The sequence below is a fragment of the Ovis canadensis genome, chromosome 4 (assembly GCF_042477335.2).
Source record: "Ovis canadensis isolate MfBH-ARS-UI-01 breed Bighorn chromosome 4, ARS-UI_OviCan_v2, whole genome shotgun sequence".
NCBI classification, from domain to species: Eukaryota; Metazoa; Chordata; class Mammalia; order Artiodactyla; family Bovidae; genus Ovis; species Ovis canadensis.
Window position 1 is genome coordinate 22942661 of NC_091248.1, and position 20794 is coordinate 22963454.

General features: G+C 40.8%; 1 protein-coding gene across 3 annotated transcripts in view; it reads left to right on the forward strand.

The window, feature by feature from the left end:
- The window catches only part of CDK14 (cyclin dependent kinase 14), a 720213-nt gene that overhangs the window by 567068 nt on the left and 132351 nt on the right, over positions 1 to 20794 (forward strand). For all 3 annotated transcript variants that reach the window (XR_011256569.1, XM_069587335.1, XM_069587336.1), the window contains exons 13-14: positions 5421 to 5560; positions 12745 to 12888. Coding sequence is in view for 2 of the 3 variants with exons in the window: in XM_069587335.1 (XP_069443436.1) it covers positions 5421 to 5560; positions 12745 to 12860 (256 nt within the window). In the remaining variant the exon portion in view is untranslated. The remainder of the gene's footprint in view (positions 1 to 5420; positions 5561 to 12744; positions 12889 to 20794) is intronic.

Consider the following 20794-nt stretch of genomic DNA (forward strand, 5'->3'; position numbering starts at 1 on the left):
AAAGGAGAAATTTGTTTCTGCTGACAAATTGAGCAGATGTCTAACATTTTATATTCCTGTTGAGGTATATAACTTAATATTTGTACACTTGATATTTTGTCTGCTTACGTAATTGGTAAAATGGTGCTATATATGGATGTTAGTTCAATCATGTATATACTCTCTGGGTTGTATGATTATCAGTTCAGTTCAGTTCAGTTGCTCAGTTGTGTCCGACCCTTTGTAACCCCATGAATCGCAGCACACCAGGCCTCCCTATCCATCACCAACTCCCGGAGTTCACTCAGACTCACGTCCATCGAGTCAGTGATGCCATCCAGCCATCTCATTCTCCTCCTGCCCCCAATCCCTCCCAGCATCAGAGTATTTTCCAATGAGTCAACTCTTCGCATGAGGTGGCCAAAGTACTGGAGTTTCAGCTTTAGCATGAGTCCTTCCAATGAACAGCCAGGACTGATCTCCTTTAGAATGGACTGGTTGGATCTCCTTGCAGTCCAAGGGACTCTCAAGAGTCTTCTCCAACACCACAGTTCAAAATCATCAATTCTCGGTGCTCAGCTTTCTTCACAGTCCAACTCTCACATCCATACATGACCACAGGAAAAACCATAGCCTTGACTAGATGGACCTTTGTTGGCAAAGTAATGTCTCTGCTTTTGAAAATGCTATCTAGGTTGGTCATAACTTTTCTTCCAAGGAGTAAGTGTCTTTTAATTTCATGGTGCAGTCACCATCTGCAGTGATTTTGGAGCCCCCAAAAATGAAGTCTGACACTGTTTCCACTGTTTCCCCATCTATTTCCCATGAAGTGATGGGACCAGACGCCATGATCTTCATTTTCTGAATGTTGAGCTTTAAGCCAACTTTTTCACTCTCTTTTACTTTCATCAAGAGGCTTTTTAGTTCCTCTTCACTTTCTGCCATAAAGGTGGTGTCATCTGCATACCTGAGGTTATTGATATTTCTCCTGGCAATCTTGATTCCAGCTTGTGCTTCTTCCAGCCCAGCATTTCTCATGATGTACTCTGCATATAAATTAAGTAAGCAGGGTGACAATGTACAGCCTTGACGTACTCCTTTTCCTGTTTGGAACCAGTCTGTTGTTCCATGTCCAGTTCTAACTGTTGCTTCCTGACCCGCATATAGGTTTCTTAAGAGGCAGGTCAGGTAGTCTGGTATTCCCATCTCTTTCAGAGTTTTCCACAGTTTATTGTGATCCACACAGTCAAAGGCTTTGGCATAGTCAGTAAAGCAGAAATAAATGTTTTTCTGGAACTCTTTTGCTTTTTTGATGATCCAGCGGGTGTTGGCAATTTGATCTCTGGTTCCTCTGCCTTTTCTAAAACCAGCTTGAACATCTGGAAGTATAGTTCTTTGGAAAAATAATTTGTTGCAATACAAATTATTAAACTTCATGCTCGACTCTAAACATTGAAATAAATATATTGAAATGCAAAAGTAAAGGAAAGAGTAACTAGTAAACAGATGGAAATGGAATGTATCACTTCTAAAATAAAAGATGGAAAATGGTGAGTTTTAAAACTCAATCCACGCATGTACACCCGTGGTGGATTCAAGTCAATGTATGGCAAAACCAATACAGTATTGTAAAGTAAAATAAAGTAAAAATAAAAATTAAAAAATAAATAAATAAATACAACTCAATCCAAAGAAGGTAGGGAAAGAGGGAAAAGATAAAAGCAGGACAAAATGGGATGCAAGATTAAAATGGTAGCAGTAATTCCAAATATATCAATAAGGTAATCCTGACATATAAATGGACTAAATTTTCTCCTTAGAAGTCAGGGATTATTTAATTGGATAAGCCCAGCTATGAAATGTTTATGAGAGACACCTTAAAATTACAGGTGTGAAATAATAAAAGAGGGTGACAAAAGGTTTACCAGGCAAATACTAAACAAACAAAAAAGCTGATATCATTACATTAATAAGAAAAAAAGAATGTTAGCTCAGAAAACTTTATTAAAGATAAAGAAGGTCATCATAGATGGATTAAAAACTGATACTACCAGGAAGAGATAACAGTGCTAGAGAGCTAAACTTTTAATTACCTAACTTGACAATATATAAAACAAAATTTGGCTCCCATCACAGTGGGTGACCGGAAACATCAGTCATTGTAACAAACACAGTCATTGTAACATCCTGATAAAGTAAACTTATTGCTTGGGATAAAACTTCCAAATAAGACATCCCAGAAGTATCATGTCTCAGAAAGGGGCTCTGGTCATGGAGAAGGCTGTGATGTGGACAGTGCATGCGGCGAGCTGGAGCAGAAATGGTCACTGGTTCGTTTCTGCTGTGCTGGGTCTTCATTGCCATGCAGGCTTTTCTCTAGTTGCAGCGAGCGGGGGCGGCTCCTAGCTGCGGCCTGGGTTTCTCCTTGCGGTGGCGTCTCATTGGCAGAGCACAGCTCCGGGGCACACGGCTTTCAGCAGTTGTGGCTCGTGGGCTCCGTAGTTGCAGCTTCTGGGCTTTAGAGCACAATCTCGGTGGTTGTGGCACACTGGCTTAGCTGTTCCATGGCGTGTGAGGTCTTCCTGGTCCAGGGATCCAATCCACGTGTCCTGCGTTGGCAGGAGGATTCTTTACCACTGAGCCACCACGCAAGCCCAAAAAGTGGTTCCTGAGATACAAGATAGCAAACTCTCCAAATTAAAGTTTTATACGATAATTCAAATGCTTGTGCATAAACTGAATAACACAAATAAGCATTTTATTGTTTTATGGACTTTATTAACAAGTTTGGTCTATTTGGGGAAGGGGAAATGTCTTCGTGATTAATTCCCTATATTTAGATGTATATACATTAAATCTAAATATTTATCATTAATATTATCAATTTATCATACTTAAATATTATTTATGCATTTATATTAAATCTAGGTACTTATCATTCTTCAAAATAGTGAAACGATGCTGCAAGGATGATTCACGGCCTGTTGAAGCTGGAAGGACTGCAGATGTAATGTGGTTCATCTCTCTTATAACAGAGTCAGGCCTAAAACTCATATCTACTCTCAGTCTGGCTCTGTTGTGTTTTATCAAAACTGTATAAAATTGATACCAATATGTTATTCACCATGATTACACATAAACTATACATTCAATATAAGTGAAGTTTTTACCGTGAAGTCTACCTATCTCAAAGTTTGCATTCGATATTTAGCAACATATTAATGCAGAGAAGGCAATGGCGCCCCACTCCAGTACTCTTGCCTGGTAGGGCTGCAGTCCATGGGGCCGCTAAGAGTCGGACACGACTGAGCGACTTCACTTTCACTTTTCACTGTCATGCACTGGAGAAGGAAATGGCAACCCACTCTAGTGTTCTTGCCTGGAGAATCCCAAGGATGGGGAACCTGGTGGGCTGCAGTCTATGGGGTCGCACAGAGTCAGACATGACTGAAGTGACTTAGCAGCAGCAGCAGCAACATATTAATGAAAATTTTTTACTAGCAAAATAGTCTTAGTAAGAGGAAAGAATGACTTGGATGGTCCTGGACCCTATTAAAAGAAAGAGAAAAACCACAGAGAATTTTAAGAATGCCTCCTTTTCCTTTAGACAGGTTTCTTTTTGCCAGGTAGAAATTTAAAACCAATACACTGATCAGTTTTTTAAAAACATCCCTGGCAACAGCCAAACACTGAACCCCCATCAGTGAGACCTGTACCTACAAAGATTTAGAGAGAAGGTCTCTTAGACTGGATCTTTGGATACTGTAATATTTTTCTTTGCTCTCCTCCTTTTCTCTTCCTCTTCCCAAACTCATGACCTCTTTTCCTCTTCCTCACCCCTAATCCATCCTCCCCACACACACGCACCATTAATAATTTTAAATCAGCCCTTAAGAGATGCTTGAGGAGGGGAAGGGAGAGAATTTTTGGTCATTGAGGAAAAATGTTTATTGGTTAATTGCAATTTTTGTAGTGTCAGGGCTTTTGAAAGACTACCCATCAGCAAATGCAGCTTTTCTTCACATTCTTTTGGCTGTCTCAGAGCCACTGTACTTAACTGCGTCTTACTGCACAAACTCTGGAATCTGTGGGTAAAAGCCTTTCGCAATGATCTGAGAGTTTGGGTCCATACAAACCACTTTAGAGTCAACTATTTCTAGATGGATTCGAATCCTTTCAAACTGCTAATTGGGCAAGTTATTACCTTCTCTGACTTCCACTTCGCTCCCCCTGATGTTAAGATGGAAACAGAGTTATCTTGCCAAATAGTTAATATGAGAGTTTGTGAAAAGTGCCCAAGAATGTGCTTGACAAATGTTCAGCTACTCGTAAGCAGTAGTCACTGTTAGGAAGAGTTTAACTATCACCTTTTAGGTTAACTCTCCGAGCAGGGTTTGATTGCTCTGAGAGGTGAAAAAGAGACTCCAGGAAAAACAAGGCTGGGCTAGACAGTGTGGTCTGCTACTCATTTGAAAGTTGTACCACATGGAAAATTTTACTCTTCTGGTTTTTTGGTAATCTTGAAACACATATTTTCTATCTATTGTTGTTTTCAAGGTCAACTTGAATTGATTCAGTCCCATATGGTTTAAGCTCATCCCCTTTGTTAACCTGCACATTAATATTATGCTTGTTAATATTTGAAAGGGCGTTTATTCCAATAATTTTTCATTCAATGTAAGAAAGTGTAAATTCTTCAAGGAAAAGTAACTTTAGTAACTAGAGAATTTAATAGAAGATTTATTTTAATTCTCCTGGTTATTTTATATTAATTTCCTTGTAAACATATCCAGGTGTGTATGCAGTACATAGACTCTCTGAACAAATTCTGGCTACTATTTGATAAACTGTGTTCTGAAATTTTCCACCTTGGGACCTACCGTATTGAAAACATCAACCCTCGGCTCATAGTAGAAATATGTTAGGTCAATGAGGATACTAAGAGTAAAACATGGTTTAGAGTAACAGATACTTTAAGAACTACTGTGAAGCCTGCTTCTTTTTTACTTTCAAAGGCCAATTTAACTTGTTTTCTTGTCCGGGAATAAATAAGCCCAGAAAAATTAGGTGAGCCTCATGTCTCAATCTTAAAGGAAATCAACCCTGAATATTCATTGAAAGGACTGATGCTGAAGCTGAAACTCCAATACTTGGGCAACCTGATGCCAAGAGTCGACTCGCTGGAAAAGACCCTCATGCTGGGGAAGATTGAGGGCAGGAGGAGACACAGGAGACAGAGGATGAGATGGTTGCATGGCATCTCTGACTCAATGGACATAAGTTTGAGCAAACTCCAGGAGATAGGGAAGAACAGGGAAGCCTGGTGTGCTGCAGTCCCTGGGGTCCAAAGAGTCAGACATGACTTAGCAACTAAACAACAGCATGTCTTACTTAGACTTTCTGTTTGTTCTGATTTCTCCCTTTTTCGCTTGTGTTTTCAGGCTCAGCTATGTGAATCATGCAGAAGATCTGGCCTCCAAGCTCCTCCAGTGTTCCCCAAAGAACAGACTATCAGCTCAGGCTGCCTTGAGCCATGAGTATTTTAGTGACCTACCCCCACGGCTATGGGAGCTGACTGATAGTGAGTATGACAAGTTTGAAACATCTAATTGAAGCCGGGGCATGATTTTAGCACCCATGTGTAACATACATGTAGAGGGGTTCACATTTGTGCTTCTGTAATATTATGTGTGTTTATATTAATATATGCATTACACGTATATGTGTGTGTGTGTGTGTATGTATACAAAGAGAGAGCGATGGAATGGGGGAAGGGAGGTAGTGTGCATATATATTTCGTAGAATCCTGCCATTCAATTGTGAGCTTACCAGACACAGGAGGAAAATGGATTGCTTATTTTGCTATCTCTGCTCTGCAGTCAGCAGCTGCATGTCTTTGTATTTGATTATGTGTGTGTCCAAAAAAATGATCTGAGCAGTCATAAAGGAGAAGGAAAATATGATTTACATATTTAGTACTTTATGCGTACAGTACTTTTTAACTGGCTGCAGAACACGGAGTAGAAATGATTCATTTCTGTTTGATTCTCAGAGACTGTCTTGGTTGTAACAATAACCTTAAAAAGGGCTGCTATGTAGTGAGCTGACGAACAGAGTTGGCAATTGGCTGATGCACTGAATTGACATGTAAGAACTGAAGACATGTAATTCATTTTAACTACAAATGCTCTTGGTATTCATACAGAGTTCTTCTCTGGGTCTTTTAAAACAAAACACATTCCTGGGTGGGTTTTTGTTTTGTTTTCACAAGTGTTCATATTTACACAGCCTTTTCCAATTACATTTTAAATATTTGGGGGAGGATTTATGACTGGGAGGATCTCATCTTTCTTCCAAAGTGTGAAACAAAATTCTTGTGAAATTTTGCAAAATGCTGTTGTAGTAAGAACACTTTTGTTCAGTGGTGATACATTCTTTCCAAATGCCAGTGAGAGATATTTCTTCTCATACGCTTTTCTTACTGCCTTAAAAATTCATATACTGCATATATGGATGGATATTTATAATATCATTATTAATCCTTGAATATACATCACTTACCATGGACATGGGCTTCCCAGGTTGCACTGGTGGTTAAGAACCTGCCTGCCAGTGCAGAAGATGGAAGAGATGCAGGTTCGATGATCCCTGGGTTGGGAAGATCCCCTGGAGGAGGGCATGGCAACCCACTCCAGTATTCTTGCCTGGAGAATCCCATGGACAGAGGAGCCTGGTGGGCTATGGTCCATAGAGTCACAAAGAGTCAGACATGCCTGAAGCAACTTAGCACGCACACACGCACCATACATAAAAGTTCTGTCTTTATTCTCTTAGACTTTAGACTTCCCCCAGTGATAGCACTGGAATCTCCTTGACAACAGTAACCTTTTATTTGGCAACCAAATCCCAAGTAACAACTCGAGAGTGTTCCTACGCTAAATCTTTTCTGATATCTCACATTGAATTCTAATTACTTTTTTTTTTTTAACTCTTAAGTGACTCTAGCTGTATTAACCCACTACTGCCCTGTACTGGAAATCTTCTTCAGTAGTTTATATAGTCCAAGTCCATATTATCTGATACTTCATACTGTCCAGTGGTCTACCTATCGATCATTACTACTGCTATCCCCATAAAAAAAAATTAAAGATGAAATCCCTGTAGAAAAATAATCAGTATAGGAAGATGGTGACGCATCTTCCCATACTGAAAAAAAACTGATGAGTTGATGGCTCATCGAACTCGAACACATGGTTTGTTTTTCCCTTTAGAGTAACTTGTAACGTGATAGCACTCCTCCTTGGTGACATCTCAATCCCATCTGACTCAATGATTGAGTTTAAGCCAGGATTTTGATGGTCTATGAATTCTGAATTCTGTAGTAGTACTTTTTTGTTAATATGGACTTATTACCCACTTGCCACTTAGTTTATCAGCCGGTGGTTAAATCCAGTTTCTATCAGTAAGTAAATGCCTCCACATTATCACTCGGCAGCAGGCTGCCAACGGAGACAGCCTTGTCCCTGTCATTAACAAGCACAATGTATGCAGAACACCAGAGGGGAATTAAAACCACAAAAAATACCTCAGGGTGGTATTTTTAATATGAGAATTTAATTTGTAATTTCACAGATTAAGAATTTTGGCTGCATTAATCCCTTTATCAGCTCACAGCAGGCTATTTGCAGAAGCATAACCATAAGGCGATATTCATTGGCAGAAACACGCCTTTGCATAACGTTAAACATCAGGGGCAGTGAAACCTTTTGAAGGGGGGAGAATAAAGATGAAAAATCATTATATTTTTCAAGCAAGATTCTGCTAAATGCCTCCGGTAACAATTTTGAGTTACAGAAATGCTATTTCTGTGTCTAGTAGATAATCATTATGAAGCATAAATCCAGTCGCAAGAAAGGACAATCCCGGTCTTAAATACCACAGTCATTTCCATCTCGAACAACGTGGTCGTCCTTGTAAACATGTTTACAAAACAAAGAATTTCTAGGCTCTGGAGACTTTGGGAACTAGTTTCTTTTTAGGTGAAATGACTAGTTTTGGTGACTGTTATCTAGGTTACTATTCCGCAGACTGTATTTGGAAGTTCTTGAAATTCTTAAAATTAAGTTTTATGTTAATGTGGAGTCTTGTAAAAGTTCACCACCTGGCAAATGGCAGCAGCAGCAGCAGTGCCAGTATCCTCATATCTTCATAGCCTCATACCCTCCTTTTCAAGGAGATTTGGAAAGAGGGCCATCTGAAAAGAAGTACTGCAGAACCAGTAAATGGATTGTCTTAGCAACCAAGTCATGGTTTAGACTGATCAGTTTTAGGAGCCTCACTTTAATACATATCTGCTCAGGCTGCAATAACAACATAACATAGACTGGGGCTTAAACAATAAATATTTATTTCTCACATTTATGAAGGCTAGAAGTTCAAGATCAAGGTGTTTGCAAAATCAAGGTCCCCAGTGAGACAGCTGCCTCCCTTATCACATGGCAGGACATCTCTCTCTCTTCCTTTTCTTATAAGCCACTAATCTCATGCTAAGGGCCACACTCTCGTGACTGCGTCTAACACTAATTTCTACCCAAAGACTTCATCTCTAAAAGCTTATCATATTGGGACTCCAGGATTTGAATTTTGGAGGGATACAATTAAGTCCACAGCATCACATTCTTAAAGATAGGTCATGCCTTTTTTTTGTTTTGTTTTAAAGAAAAGAATGTCCACAAAGCAAAAACACTTACGCAAGCAGAAAGCAAACCCAGGTGAAGAGAAGAAGATTGTAACAAAAGTAAATTCAAAGTGGTCTCCAACCTTCTTGGCCTACTTTTAATGTAGCAGACCTTTCGGGATGAGAATCAAATGTTATTAGAACCTTGGTTACACAGAGCCCTGCAGTCATTCCATGAATTCTTATAAAAACGAAGTTATATGCTGATGCCAGACTGTTATTTGCTTTGGAAGAACGTATAACAATATAATATCTTTATTGTGCTAGTCCTTAAAACCTCACCAGTTTACATAATACCAAAATTTAGAAGTAATATATTAGTGTGCCACTGAAGAAGGAATTATAAATTCATCAAGCAAGAATTATGGTACAGTTACCTGGGGATCTGACGGTTAAAGCTGGCTAATTCTAGTGGCACCCTGTCATTCTCCCTCTATCCCCAAACCCCAACAGCCTTGCCCCACTTCTTCACAAAGATTTAATTGCAGGGAAGTAAATCGAGGGCTGATTTAGAAGAAATTCATTACTTTCCCCAAATACACCACAGGGCATTCTCCTGTGTATACTATCAAGTTACATAAATTATTGAAGCTGAACTACCCTTGTCAAAGTAAATGAACAAAATACACTTCATAGCTCAGAGTCCTTGATTTTATTACATTCATTTGCTAATTCACAAAGCTCAGATCTACAGTAAAAGAAGGCCAACAAATTGGTGCAGTACGAGAAGCACTGAGCTGCGAATCAGACCGCCTGGACTCCAGCTTTATAGCTTCAGCTCCACTATTAACTAGCCAGGCAACTCTGGACAAGCGCCTTAGTCTCTGTGGGTTTCTGGCTTCCCGTTTAGAGACACAGTGATCCCTGAGGACCTTTCCAGCTCTTCTGTTGGTAGGGTTTCTGCCCTGTTCCTACATGTGTCCTATATATTATCCTAAAACAACATCAGGCCATGAATGGATCTCCATGCCATCTTTTTTAAAAATAAAACTCACCCTGCTCAAGTATATTCGCTGCTCCAGTTCCTAGACTTCCATTTTCTCTTAAATCCTTTTGCTCCAAACTTGCGCACCCAAGATGCCATAGCTGTCGGTTTCAGGCTCTATCCATGGATCTTTGGCCTTCATCTTGACCCATCAGCGTAATTCACAATTGACCACCATCTCCTCCTGGTAATATTTCCTTCACTTGGTTTCCAGGACAGGACATTTTCCTTTCACTCCGCTAAACATTTCTTTTCATACTCCTTTGCAGATTTTTCATCTGCCAGCCCTCTCACTCTTGGAATGCCCTGGGGCTTAATCCTCAGATCTTCCGATCTGCATACACTCCCAAGAGCCCAGATGATCTCATTTAATCTCATGATTTAGATATCATCTGTGTATACTGACAGCTTCCAAATTTTAATCTCCAGGCCCATCTTCCTTGATTCCAGACTTGCATATCGCGCTCCTACTTAACATCTCCATTTGGATGTCTAGTAGGCATCTCCAGCTTCATATTACCAAAACTGAACTCCTTATCTTTTCCCCCAGACTTGCTCGTTTTATAGTCTTTACTTTGTTCATAAATGGCAATGTCATTCTTCCACTTGTTGGAAGTTACCCTTGATTCTTCTTTTGGTACACCCAAACCAAGTTCTTCCGTAGACCCCGTTAGCATACCTTCAGAGTAGACCAGTAGACCATCCTAACTTCTCCCCTGCCATCACCCACCCCATGCCACCTGCCATCGTCTTTCACCTGCATTTGTATAGTAGTGAAGTCGTTCAGTCGTGTCTGACTCTTTGCAACCCCATGGACTGTAGCCTACGAAGCTCCTCTGTCCATGGGATTTTCCAGGCAATAGTACTGGAGTGGATTGCCATTTCCTTGCCTGCTTCTCCTTAGAAAGGCTTTGATGTTTGCTTTTTCTTCAGTTCATCCTTGATCTTCCTCTAGATTTTTCTATGACTTGCCCTCTCACCTTGTTTGGGTCTCTGCTCAAAGGTACCTTTCCTGGGAAGCTTTCACTGACCTGTTCCACTCCAGCACTTCCTGTTTCTCGCCCCTGCTTTCTTTTTCTTCATAACACTTAGAACTAGTTGATTTATTTGTCTGAGTATTTATCATCAGTTCAGTTCAGATCAGTCGCTCAGTCATGTCCGACTCCTTGTGACCCCCATGGATTGTAGCACACCAGGCCTCCCTATCCATTGCCAACTCCCGAACTTTACTCAAATTCACGTCCATTGAGTCAGTGATGCCATCCAACCATTTCAGCCTCTGTTGTCCCCTTCTCCTCCTGCCTTCAATCTTTACCAGCACCAGGGTCTTTTCAATGAATCAGCTCTTCACATCAGATGGCCAAAGTATTGGAGTTTCAGCTTCAAATGAGTCCTTCCAGTGAATACCCAGGACTGATCTCCTTTAGGATGGACTGGTTGGATCTCCTGCAGTCCAAGGAACTCTCAAGAGTCTTCTCCAACACCATAGTTCAGAAACATCAATTCTTCGGTGCTCAGCTTTCTTTATAGTCCAACTCTCACATCCATGCATGACTACTGGAAAAACCATAGCTTTGACTAGATGGACCTTTGTTGGCAAAGTAGTATCTCTGCTTTTTAATATGCTGTCTAGATTGGTCATAACTTTTTTTCCCAGGAGCAAGTGTCTTTTAATTTCATGGCTACAGTCACCATCTGCAGTGATTTTGGAGCCCAGGAAAATAAAGTCTGCCACTGTTTGCACTGTTTTCCCATCTATTTCCCATGAAGTAATGGGACCAGATATCATGATCTTAGTTTTCTGAATGTTGAGTTTTAAGCCAACTTTTTCACTCTCCTCTTTCACTTTAATCAAGAGGTTCTTTAATTCTTCTTCACTTTCTGCCATAAGGGTAGTATCATCTGCATGAGGTTATTGATATTTCTCCCTGGAATCAATCTTGATTCCAGCTTGTGCTTCATCCAGCCCAGCATTTCTCATGATACATATAAGTTAAATAAGGAGGGTGACAATATACAGCCTTGACATACTCCTTTCCCGATTTGGAACCAGTCTGTTGTTCCATGTCCAGTTCTAAGTGTTGCTTCCTAACCTGCATACAGATTTCTCAAGAGGCAGGTCAGGTGGTCTGGTATTCCCATCTCTTTAAGAATTTTCCAGAGTTTGTTGTTGGTCCATACAATCAAAGACTTTGGCATCATCAGTAAGGCAGAAGTAGATATTTTTCTGGAACTCTCTTTCTTTTTCAATGATTTAGCGAATGTTGGCAATTTGATCTCTGGTTCCTCTGCCTTTTCTAAATCCAACTTGAACATCTGGAAGTTCACAGTTCACATACTGTTGAAGCCTGGCTTGGAAAATTTTGAGCATTACTTTACTAGCAAGTGAGATGAGTGCAATTGTGCGGTAGTTTGAGCATTCTTTGGCATTGCCTTTCTTTGAGATTGGAATGAAAACTGACCTTTTCCAGTCCTGTGGCCACTGCTGAGTTTTCCAAAGTTGCTGGCATATTGAGTGCAGCACTTTCACAGCATCATCTTTCAGGATTTGAAATAGCTCCACTGGAATTCCATCACCTCCACTAGCTTTGTTCATAGTGATGCTTCCTAAGGTCCATTCATCATCTTTTTCCCCTAAATGAAGTCTACAAACACAGAGTTTCTTTTCCTTCTGATTTATACACTACAGGATTCTGAAAGCCTCAAACAGTATGGGGCTCAATAGATGCTTCTCCAAACAATGAATGGAAGAACGGCAGAAAGAAAGGGCAACATATTTCACTTCCAAGTTCAAGCTAATTGTTCTAGATCAGAGAAATATGAGAGATGAACTGAGCTGCACTTTGGAGAGGAAGTCAGACTGTCCTGTCATACGTGTGTGTAAGTCTGTGTGTTTGTGTGTGGCTGTGACAGCTTGCCAGTTTCAAAGACCAATGTATACATTTTGTTTCATGTACTGGACGTCCAGCATTGCATTTCTACCTGACTTTTTGAAAGAGAAGATTGTAAATATATAAATGGAAACTTTTTATTCTGTCCACAGTGTCTTCTATTTTTACCGTCCCCAATGTAAGACTGCAACCGGAAGCCGGAGAAAGCATGAGGACCTTTGGGAAAAACAATAGTTACGGCAAAAGTCTATCAAATAGCAAGCACTGATGTGCAGAGCATTCTCAAGAGAGCACAGGTAGGATGATCAACTCTACTTGGAAAATAATTGTGAAAAGACACCAGGTCGATCTTTCAAATGAAATGTTTCAGATTTATTTTTTTCTATCTGGTGACTCTTTTATGTTCGTTATGGCCTTCATTACAAGTTGGACTCATTTCCATATTTTTAGACACCTTCTGGATTCTGACCAAAATAGTATTTTATTTATATAGGCATAGGCAAACCATTTTAGTCATAAGCAAATCATTTCCCTACTCACACATTCTTCACTGAGGTTAGAAATGGTTAATCTTGGAGGATATCTAAGTCACAGACTTACTGTGTGTGGCCCATGCAATTTTTTTTCCCCTTGGTTGCTCTCATTTTAAAATTAGGTAATTTTATGCAATGTCTAGATTTCTGGCTTTTCTTAAAAAATCAGCAACTCTAGCAATATTGCACTCACATTCCTGCCAGAAGTTTGTGTGTATAGCTGAACTGTCTACCTCCTTTGAAAAGGACATGGGCTCCCTAGGTTTGCTTAGTGGCCACTTCACTCCCTTCTGATTCCTGCGTGGCCCCTGGTACAATCCTTATCATGGCGAACCTTTTCTTTTCCTGCTTTCTGACTTTGACCTTTGCTCTTCTGCAGATGGAAAGTAGAACCTAAGCGAGACAATCTCTAGGCATCAGACTGTCCCAGTGGTTATCACATAGGCATTACAGAAACAAGCATAGGCAACCTCTGAAAAGGCTGTGTCTTTATTGCCAGTTGGGAATGTCTGGGTTATTCCAAGGTTTATGCTGATATATACCTTTTTGTTTAATGCAACATAATTCTGAAATGAATAGAGAACCAGCTTTTTTTGTGGGGAAAGCTTTTTATTTGCTGGCCCGTATGTTACTTGCTCATGTCACTGCTCAGTCACTAAATGTTCCAGTGAATCCAAAGATACAGACAATATTGCAGGAGCTCCTCTTTCTTCCTCTCACTCTTAATTTGGAATATATTAACAGGCTGAACTATCAGAACATTAATTGCCCACATTGTCTACTGGGTGACTAGACTATACCAGTGAACTCAGGTTTTGAGGACTCTCAATGAATGTGGGGGTCAGTTTTGGCCTCTCAGGAGTTCGGTGGTGATTTATGAATGATTGGAGAGTAGATTCCCAGATTGATAAAAGATGGTGTATAAATGCCAGTCAGAAGTATTACTAGTAGACTTGCCATTTCATTCATAAGAGTAAGATTCTTCCTTCTTCTGGTTATTTCTCTATATTGGATAAAAAGCTACCAAGAAGCATAGCTTTATTTGCCCAACAGCATTTACAGTCTCTCTTCAATTGGTCAGACAAAGCGTGGGGCTGCGTTTTTGACCAGTTATCTGCTGGTTCTGAGAATGATTTTAATTCGTGAGGGTTACAGCAGATGCTTTTTAAAGTATTTAACCTGCATTACCATAATGAGAGCCCCTGGCTTTATAAACCCCTTAATTCAGTAGGGCAAAACAAAAAGTGAACTTCATTTGTGCTATTGCCTTGTACACACACACACACACACACACACACACACACACACAGAAACACAGACACACACACACTCTCAAGCCTGAATTTCCATCTCAAGGCTGTATCCTTTCTGTGCCCTTTGGAGGTCTCTCTGAGCTGAGCCTGGCCAGTCAAAACTGCTAGAACGTGCTTTAGGTCAGCTTTTCCATATAAATTAAATCAGGCTCACTGGACACAAGTGTTCTCCATAAGGTCTCAAAAATTGACATATATATGGAATTTAGGAAGATGGCAATGACGACCCTGTATGCAAGACAGGAAAAAAGACACAGATGTGTATAACGGACTTTTGGACTCAGAAGGAGAGGGAGAGGGTGGGATGATTTGGGAGAATGGCATTCTAACATGTATACTATCATGTAAGAATTGAATCGCCAGTCCATGTCTGACGCAGGGTGCAGCATGCTTGGGGCTGGTGCATGGGGATGACCCAGAGAGATATTGTGGGGAGGGAGGTGGGAGGGGGGTTCATGTTTGGGAACGCATGTAAGAATTAAAGATTTTAAAATTTAAAAAATAAAAAACTAAAAAAAAAAAGAAACACATGAAAAATTGCTAAGCAAAAAAGGATTTTGAAGAGCTGTTCAGAACTAGTCATCGGTATTCAAAAGCCATTACAAAGATGATTTTTCTTTGTAGTATGTTTTTTTAACTAGATTCCAGAATATATCTAGAATCTCTTCTAGAATTATCTAATAATACTACAAATATGTTCTCTGTGAATTTTGTCTTTTTCACATCAACTTTTAAAGCTTTAATATTATTATCGTCTTTGTTGTTTTCTTTGAAATCCAAATGCCTCAGTTTGATTCAACATTATATTGAGGAAACATCTAATGTTTTTTTGTCAGAAAAGCCGCATGGAAGTTGGATTTTAAGAGTTTTCTCAGCAAAAAAAAAAAAAAGATATCACTTTAATTTTTTGCCTTTGTAGGGTTTTGCATTAATCAAATGGGTTTATCTTAGAGATTAAATAACATAGCCTCTATATTGGCCTGAGACATCCTGCATAGAGGAGCTGATTCTGATCAATAGCTGAATATCAATGTCTATATTGCAGACATTATAGAGTCAAAAGTCTACATAAATAAGGATATTTGTAAGGAAAATATATATTTCCCTAGATTTTGATGTTGATGAACTAATTGTTTAGAGCAAGCTGTGGCATCTTAAATTTTCCTGAAATGTCCCAATTCTTTATAAACCTTAGAGAGATTGGGAAAAAGAGGAAGAGGGAAGAGATTGAGGGCTCACAGAGGCTCAGACTGTAATCTAGCATTTTAACTACCTTTCTTTGGGGAGTTAGATAGAGGTAAATATGGAAAAGGCGTTGTATCACTTCTGATTTTGAAGTGATGGACAGTAGGAGTTCAAGCCTTAGTTTTCCTCCTATACCACAGTGCCCAACTATTTCTAAACTTGCATACTAAGGTCACTTCAGTCATTTAGTTAATAATTCTGGATTTGCATAAACTGGCCTTATTGGAAAAGCTAATGAGGAGCATTTTTCTTTGCAGTGGAAAGCAATTTTGGCTTCAGAGTCTTGTAACCAAATGAAATGAAAAGAAAACCACATGCCCCAAAGTTTAAAAATGGGATAGGAGGCAATGGATGCTCAAAATCCTGTGCTTCCTACAGTTTGTTATCCTCTAAAGATGTGCATAGACCACAGATTGCATAGGTTGTCCCCATCTTTTTATCTGCATGGAAGGACAGGATTTTCTTAAAGTCTGAGAGCGCCTTAAATGTGCATAGACATGTTCCCCAAGGGAAAAACTAGAAACTATATTGAATATCACACCCATTAGTATCACTTATATTTGTGCACAGCAATACCAAATACACCCCATGCTGAGCTCAATTTTCCAGTCATTCTAAATTGAGACAGGACGTACATAGTCACTCTGTCTGTTCTCCCTTTGCCGAATACGAGGGATAAGAATGGTCTCTGATCTTTTAGACAGACGTTTTATAATTTTCCTGAAGTAGTCTATGCTCATTATGGAACATCTCTTTTCAATGAATCCACTGGTCTTCAAACCCTATTAAATTCATAATAAATATATAAATGTCTGTCTGGTGCATGAAAAAGCTGTATTTGGTTCAGGTGCAAGAATTAACTGCACACAGATTTTGGTGATGCTCTCCTTGCTTCTAGGATATATCTTTGCTAATCAACGTGATGTAAGTATGAAATGAAAATGGAAGAAAAAATGTAGTAGACTTTTTCTGTTTGATTCAGTCATCAAGCAGTAATTTCCTAAAGTAGGCTGCCAGGTAAACAGTAGGATGCAGAAATTGCTCAAAAATTTTGATTAAATAAGACAAGGATTTTTTTTTTTTTAACCAAACTCCAGACAAAATGTAATGCGTTGGTACTTAAGACTCTTTGGCATCGCTGTCTGAACATCCAGCTGATTTGTTTGCTTGTTTGTTTATTTACTTTAGGCTGCACTGGGTCTTCCTTGCTGCTTGGGGACTTCCTGTAGTCTCGGTGGTCGGGGGCTGCTCTTCTCTGTGGTGCATGGCTGTCGCTGTGGGGGCTCCTCTTGTTGCAGAACGTGGGCTGTGGGTGCTCAGGGTGCACCGGCTCCATAGTTGGGCCACACAGGCTCCGTTGCCCCGTGGCGTGTGTGATCTTCCCAGATCAGTGGCCCCTGCATTAGCAGGGGGATCCTTATCCGCTGGTGCTACCAGGGATGTCTTCCCTAGTGAGTTATTAAAAATCTAAGTTCCTGGGGTATGTGAATCTTCCTTTTAGAACCCCAAAGAATGCTGATGCAGGTAACCTTTGAACCACAGCTTATGACCTCTTCAGTAAATGTTTAAGAATTATACATTAATAAAGTAAAGTAATTAACTTATTTGGGTCAGGACTGGATAAAGACAAAATGGGAAAACCTATCCCTTCCTTTCCCTTCTTTTTTTTAAAGGAAGATTAGTAAGTTGGTTTCTATTAATAAAAGTTGTGCTGTCCAACAAGGTAACCACTAGGCACCTATCTATCTAAAGTTTATTTTTAATTAATTAAAATTAAACTAAATTACAACTCTGTACTCCCAGAAGCAGTACCACATTTCAAGTACCCATTACCCACCCACGACCAGGGGCCGCCGTATTGGACAGGGCAGAGAGAGGACCTTTTCAGCATCACAGAAGGTTCTGCTGCCCAGCACTGGTGAAGGGCATGCCTCCCGCCTGCTTTTGCAAAGAGAAATCAGGGAAATTAAACTGACGTCGCTCAGTAAAATTGTATTTCCGTTCTAGAACATAATGACTTCAGAGGAGCTCAGAATGTTTGAAAAAGAGAAACACTCAGGGGAGGAAGAAGTTGGGTGACATAGAGACGGACGGAGGTGAATGATGGGGTGACCCGTTCCGTGTTGGGGACAGGAGCCCCCAAGAAGAAGCATGGGTGAGGATCCTCTGAGGGAAGTAAGCGTGGTGAGGTTTCCTCGGTTGACTGTGGTCTTGGTGGAGATTGTGTGGGAAAGTAAGGAAGAACAGGGGGACAGTCTGAGAAGCTGCATGGGCAGACCTCACAAGAGACGGAATGTCTGTCAGGATCTGACAGGAGCTGTGGTTTGTCTGCCATCAAACTCAACCACCCTCTCAACGCTGGTACCCGCTCCTGGAGAAACGGCCCCCTCGCTCTCCGCCAGCCTGTGACCTCTTGTGTCTCTGCATTGACTAACGGTGCTTCAGTCTCCTCTGCACCGCATGGCTTCTGCTGACCCATCTGCTTCTTCATACACCTCGCTTCTCCTTGTCTCTCTGTGGCTGGGGTAGCCTGCTGCCGAACTCTTTCCTTCGGATTCAAACCCTCCTCCAGAGCCGCTCTGCTTGGTGTCACCGTCATCACGGAGGGAGAGCATGGCTGTTGAGCGGGTCCGGTCAGCTGATGGGTGGCCAGCCAGTCCTGAAACAGCCCCTCAGAAGAGGACTCTGGGCTTGGCAGCCTCTGAACCTTCTAGGAAAGGTATAGCCAGAAGGCGCTTGGCCTGGTCTGTACTCTATCAAGGGTAAAATCAGACAAGTTTGAGCAAACTCCAGGAGAGAGTGAAGGACAGGGAAGCCTGGCGTGCTGCAGTCCACGGGGTCACAAAGAGTCGGATGTGACTTAGTGAATGATAACAAAATAGAGGGAAACTCCAGTTTTAATGGAGTCAAAATGCCCTCAATGTGTGATTTCTTAATCAATTGATTGACTGATTTGGCTGCATGGGGTCTTAGTGGTGGCATGCAGGAATCTTCGTCGTGTTGTGTGAGACCTTTTCCTTGTGGTTCAGGGACTCTCTAGTTGTGGTGCGTAGGTTTAGTTGCTCCATGGTATGCGGGATCTTAGTTCCCCAGCCAGGGATCAAACCCATGTCCCCTGCATCGCAAGGCAGATTCTTACGTACCAGACCACCAGGGAAGTCTCTCGTATGATATTTTTGACTAAAGGTCTTATTAAGCCATGTTGCATTTTCTTAGCGATAGACACAAAAGGAGATAACACCCATTAGGACTTCACTTTCACTTTTCACTTTCATGCATTGGAGAAGGAAATGGCAACCCACTCCAGTGTGCTTGCCTGGAGAATCCCAGGGATGGGGGAGCCTGGTGGGCTGCCGTCTATGGGGTCGCACAGAGTCTGACACGACTGAAGCAACTTAGCAGCAGCAGCAGCAGCAGCAGCAGCAGTACTTATCACAGTATAAGAAATTCAAGTGTTGGATCTAGTTTTCTTTCAGTAGCAGGAAGATTTATGATTTTTTTTTTTCCCTGCAAGAACTGTTCTTGTCTGCATGACTCTGCAAATTTTTTTCCTATCAAACAACTACATTTGTATCTCTGTTGTGTCAATAGTTGTGGAAATAACAGGCAGAGGGGGAAACAAGCCTGAGTCTTCCCCTCAGGTTTCATTTGAAAGAATCCCTGGTTTTTGTCTTTACCTCCTCACTGCTGCAGATTAAGGAATCTTATTCAGGAAATCGATAGTGCTTCAAACCACAGATGCAGACTGCGCTTGTGAACACTAGATTGGGAAAAGGCTGGGATGTGGTTTATTTTCCCCATCCCAACTCCGCCTTTCTTTCCTTACTTTCTCCTCTACCCTAGCGAGTCTATTACCTCCTCTGAACCCTGATGCAAAATAGCAGGCTAAGGGGTATCTGCAGATACTTGTCTGTTCTCTTCTCTTTTCTCCTCCTTTCTCTGCCTCTCCACTCCTCTCTCCCTTTGGCTCACCTCTGATCTGTACCCGACGCTCCATCAGCTTTGTGAATGGGCTCACCAAAGTCCTCTGCTATCTAGTCTGCTTAATTATGTCCTGGGATTGTCACAAAGCAGACTCAAAAGAACCTTTAATGCATCGTGCTTCGTGCATCCAGAGTGCATGTTTTAAAGGATATATTTTTCTCTGTATTGACATGTTTTCAGAGTTACAGAAAAGTTGCAGGAGTAGTAGTACAAAGAATGCCTGATACCCATCACCCGCTTCCCCCAGATGTTTGCATTTTACTCCGTTTGCTGTATCATATTCATTCTCTCGCCTCTTTCTCACGCAGATACGCAGATGTGTACACGTCTGCATTGCTTTTCTAAACCAGTTATTCTTCACATGATCCTCCATTACCTCTAAACATTTCCTTGTTTTTCTTAAACACAGAGAATTCAGAGTGAATATTTCTTACATTAAAAATACAGGGTTTTTGGCTTCTGCTTTTCGCTTTCCTTTCTCTGACTGCGAGTTTTTAAATGCGAAAGGGCTAAAAGAGAAGAAACTGGTCTGATGCTCCACAAATTGGTTCATCAGCCCATGGAGGCTCAAAACTTGACTATGTTTTTGTGATTCAGTGTTTCCAGGTCAGATGAGCTTTCAAATTGAGGACTGGGGGGATGGGTGAGGGGGGGTGTGGTGAGAATAGCACTGCAGTTTGCGTCTTCTGTTCTTTTTAAAACCTAAATTAATTTCTTAGGGACTATTTAGCCAGCAGCATAATATGAGTGAAGTTTTCTTATAAATAGTGGGCACAAGATGCGATAAGGCTACTAGCAAGATCTCTGTTAGACTGCTTGGCCAAACTATTATGAAGTTAACTGTCACATAGAACAAGGAGTTATAATCAGTTCAGGTGCTCTGTTTTTCCCCTTCATTTAATGTTGATTCTTAGGAGTTTGGGATACAGAGGGACCTGTCTGTGCCCTAAATGCACTGTATTGTATTATTAATACTAGTAGAGCAGCTGAGTCCCACTAGACAGTCTTTGTGGTCTGCAGATGTTCTAAGAAGTGTCTGAGCATAAAAGGAGGCTGTTTGAGTTGAAGTGGGCTGATGGTCTGGGATGACATTTGAACGCGTGGAGGACAATGTCTAAATGACAGTG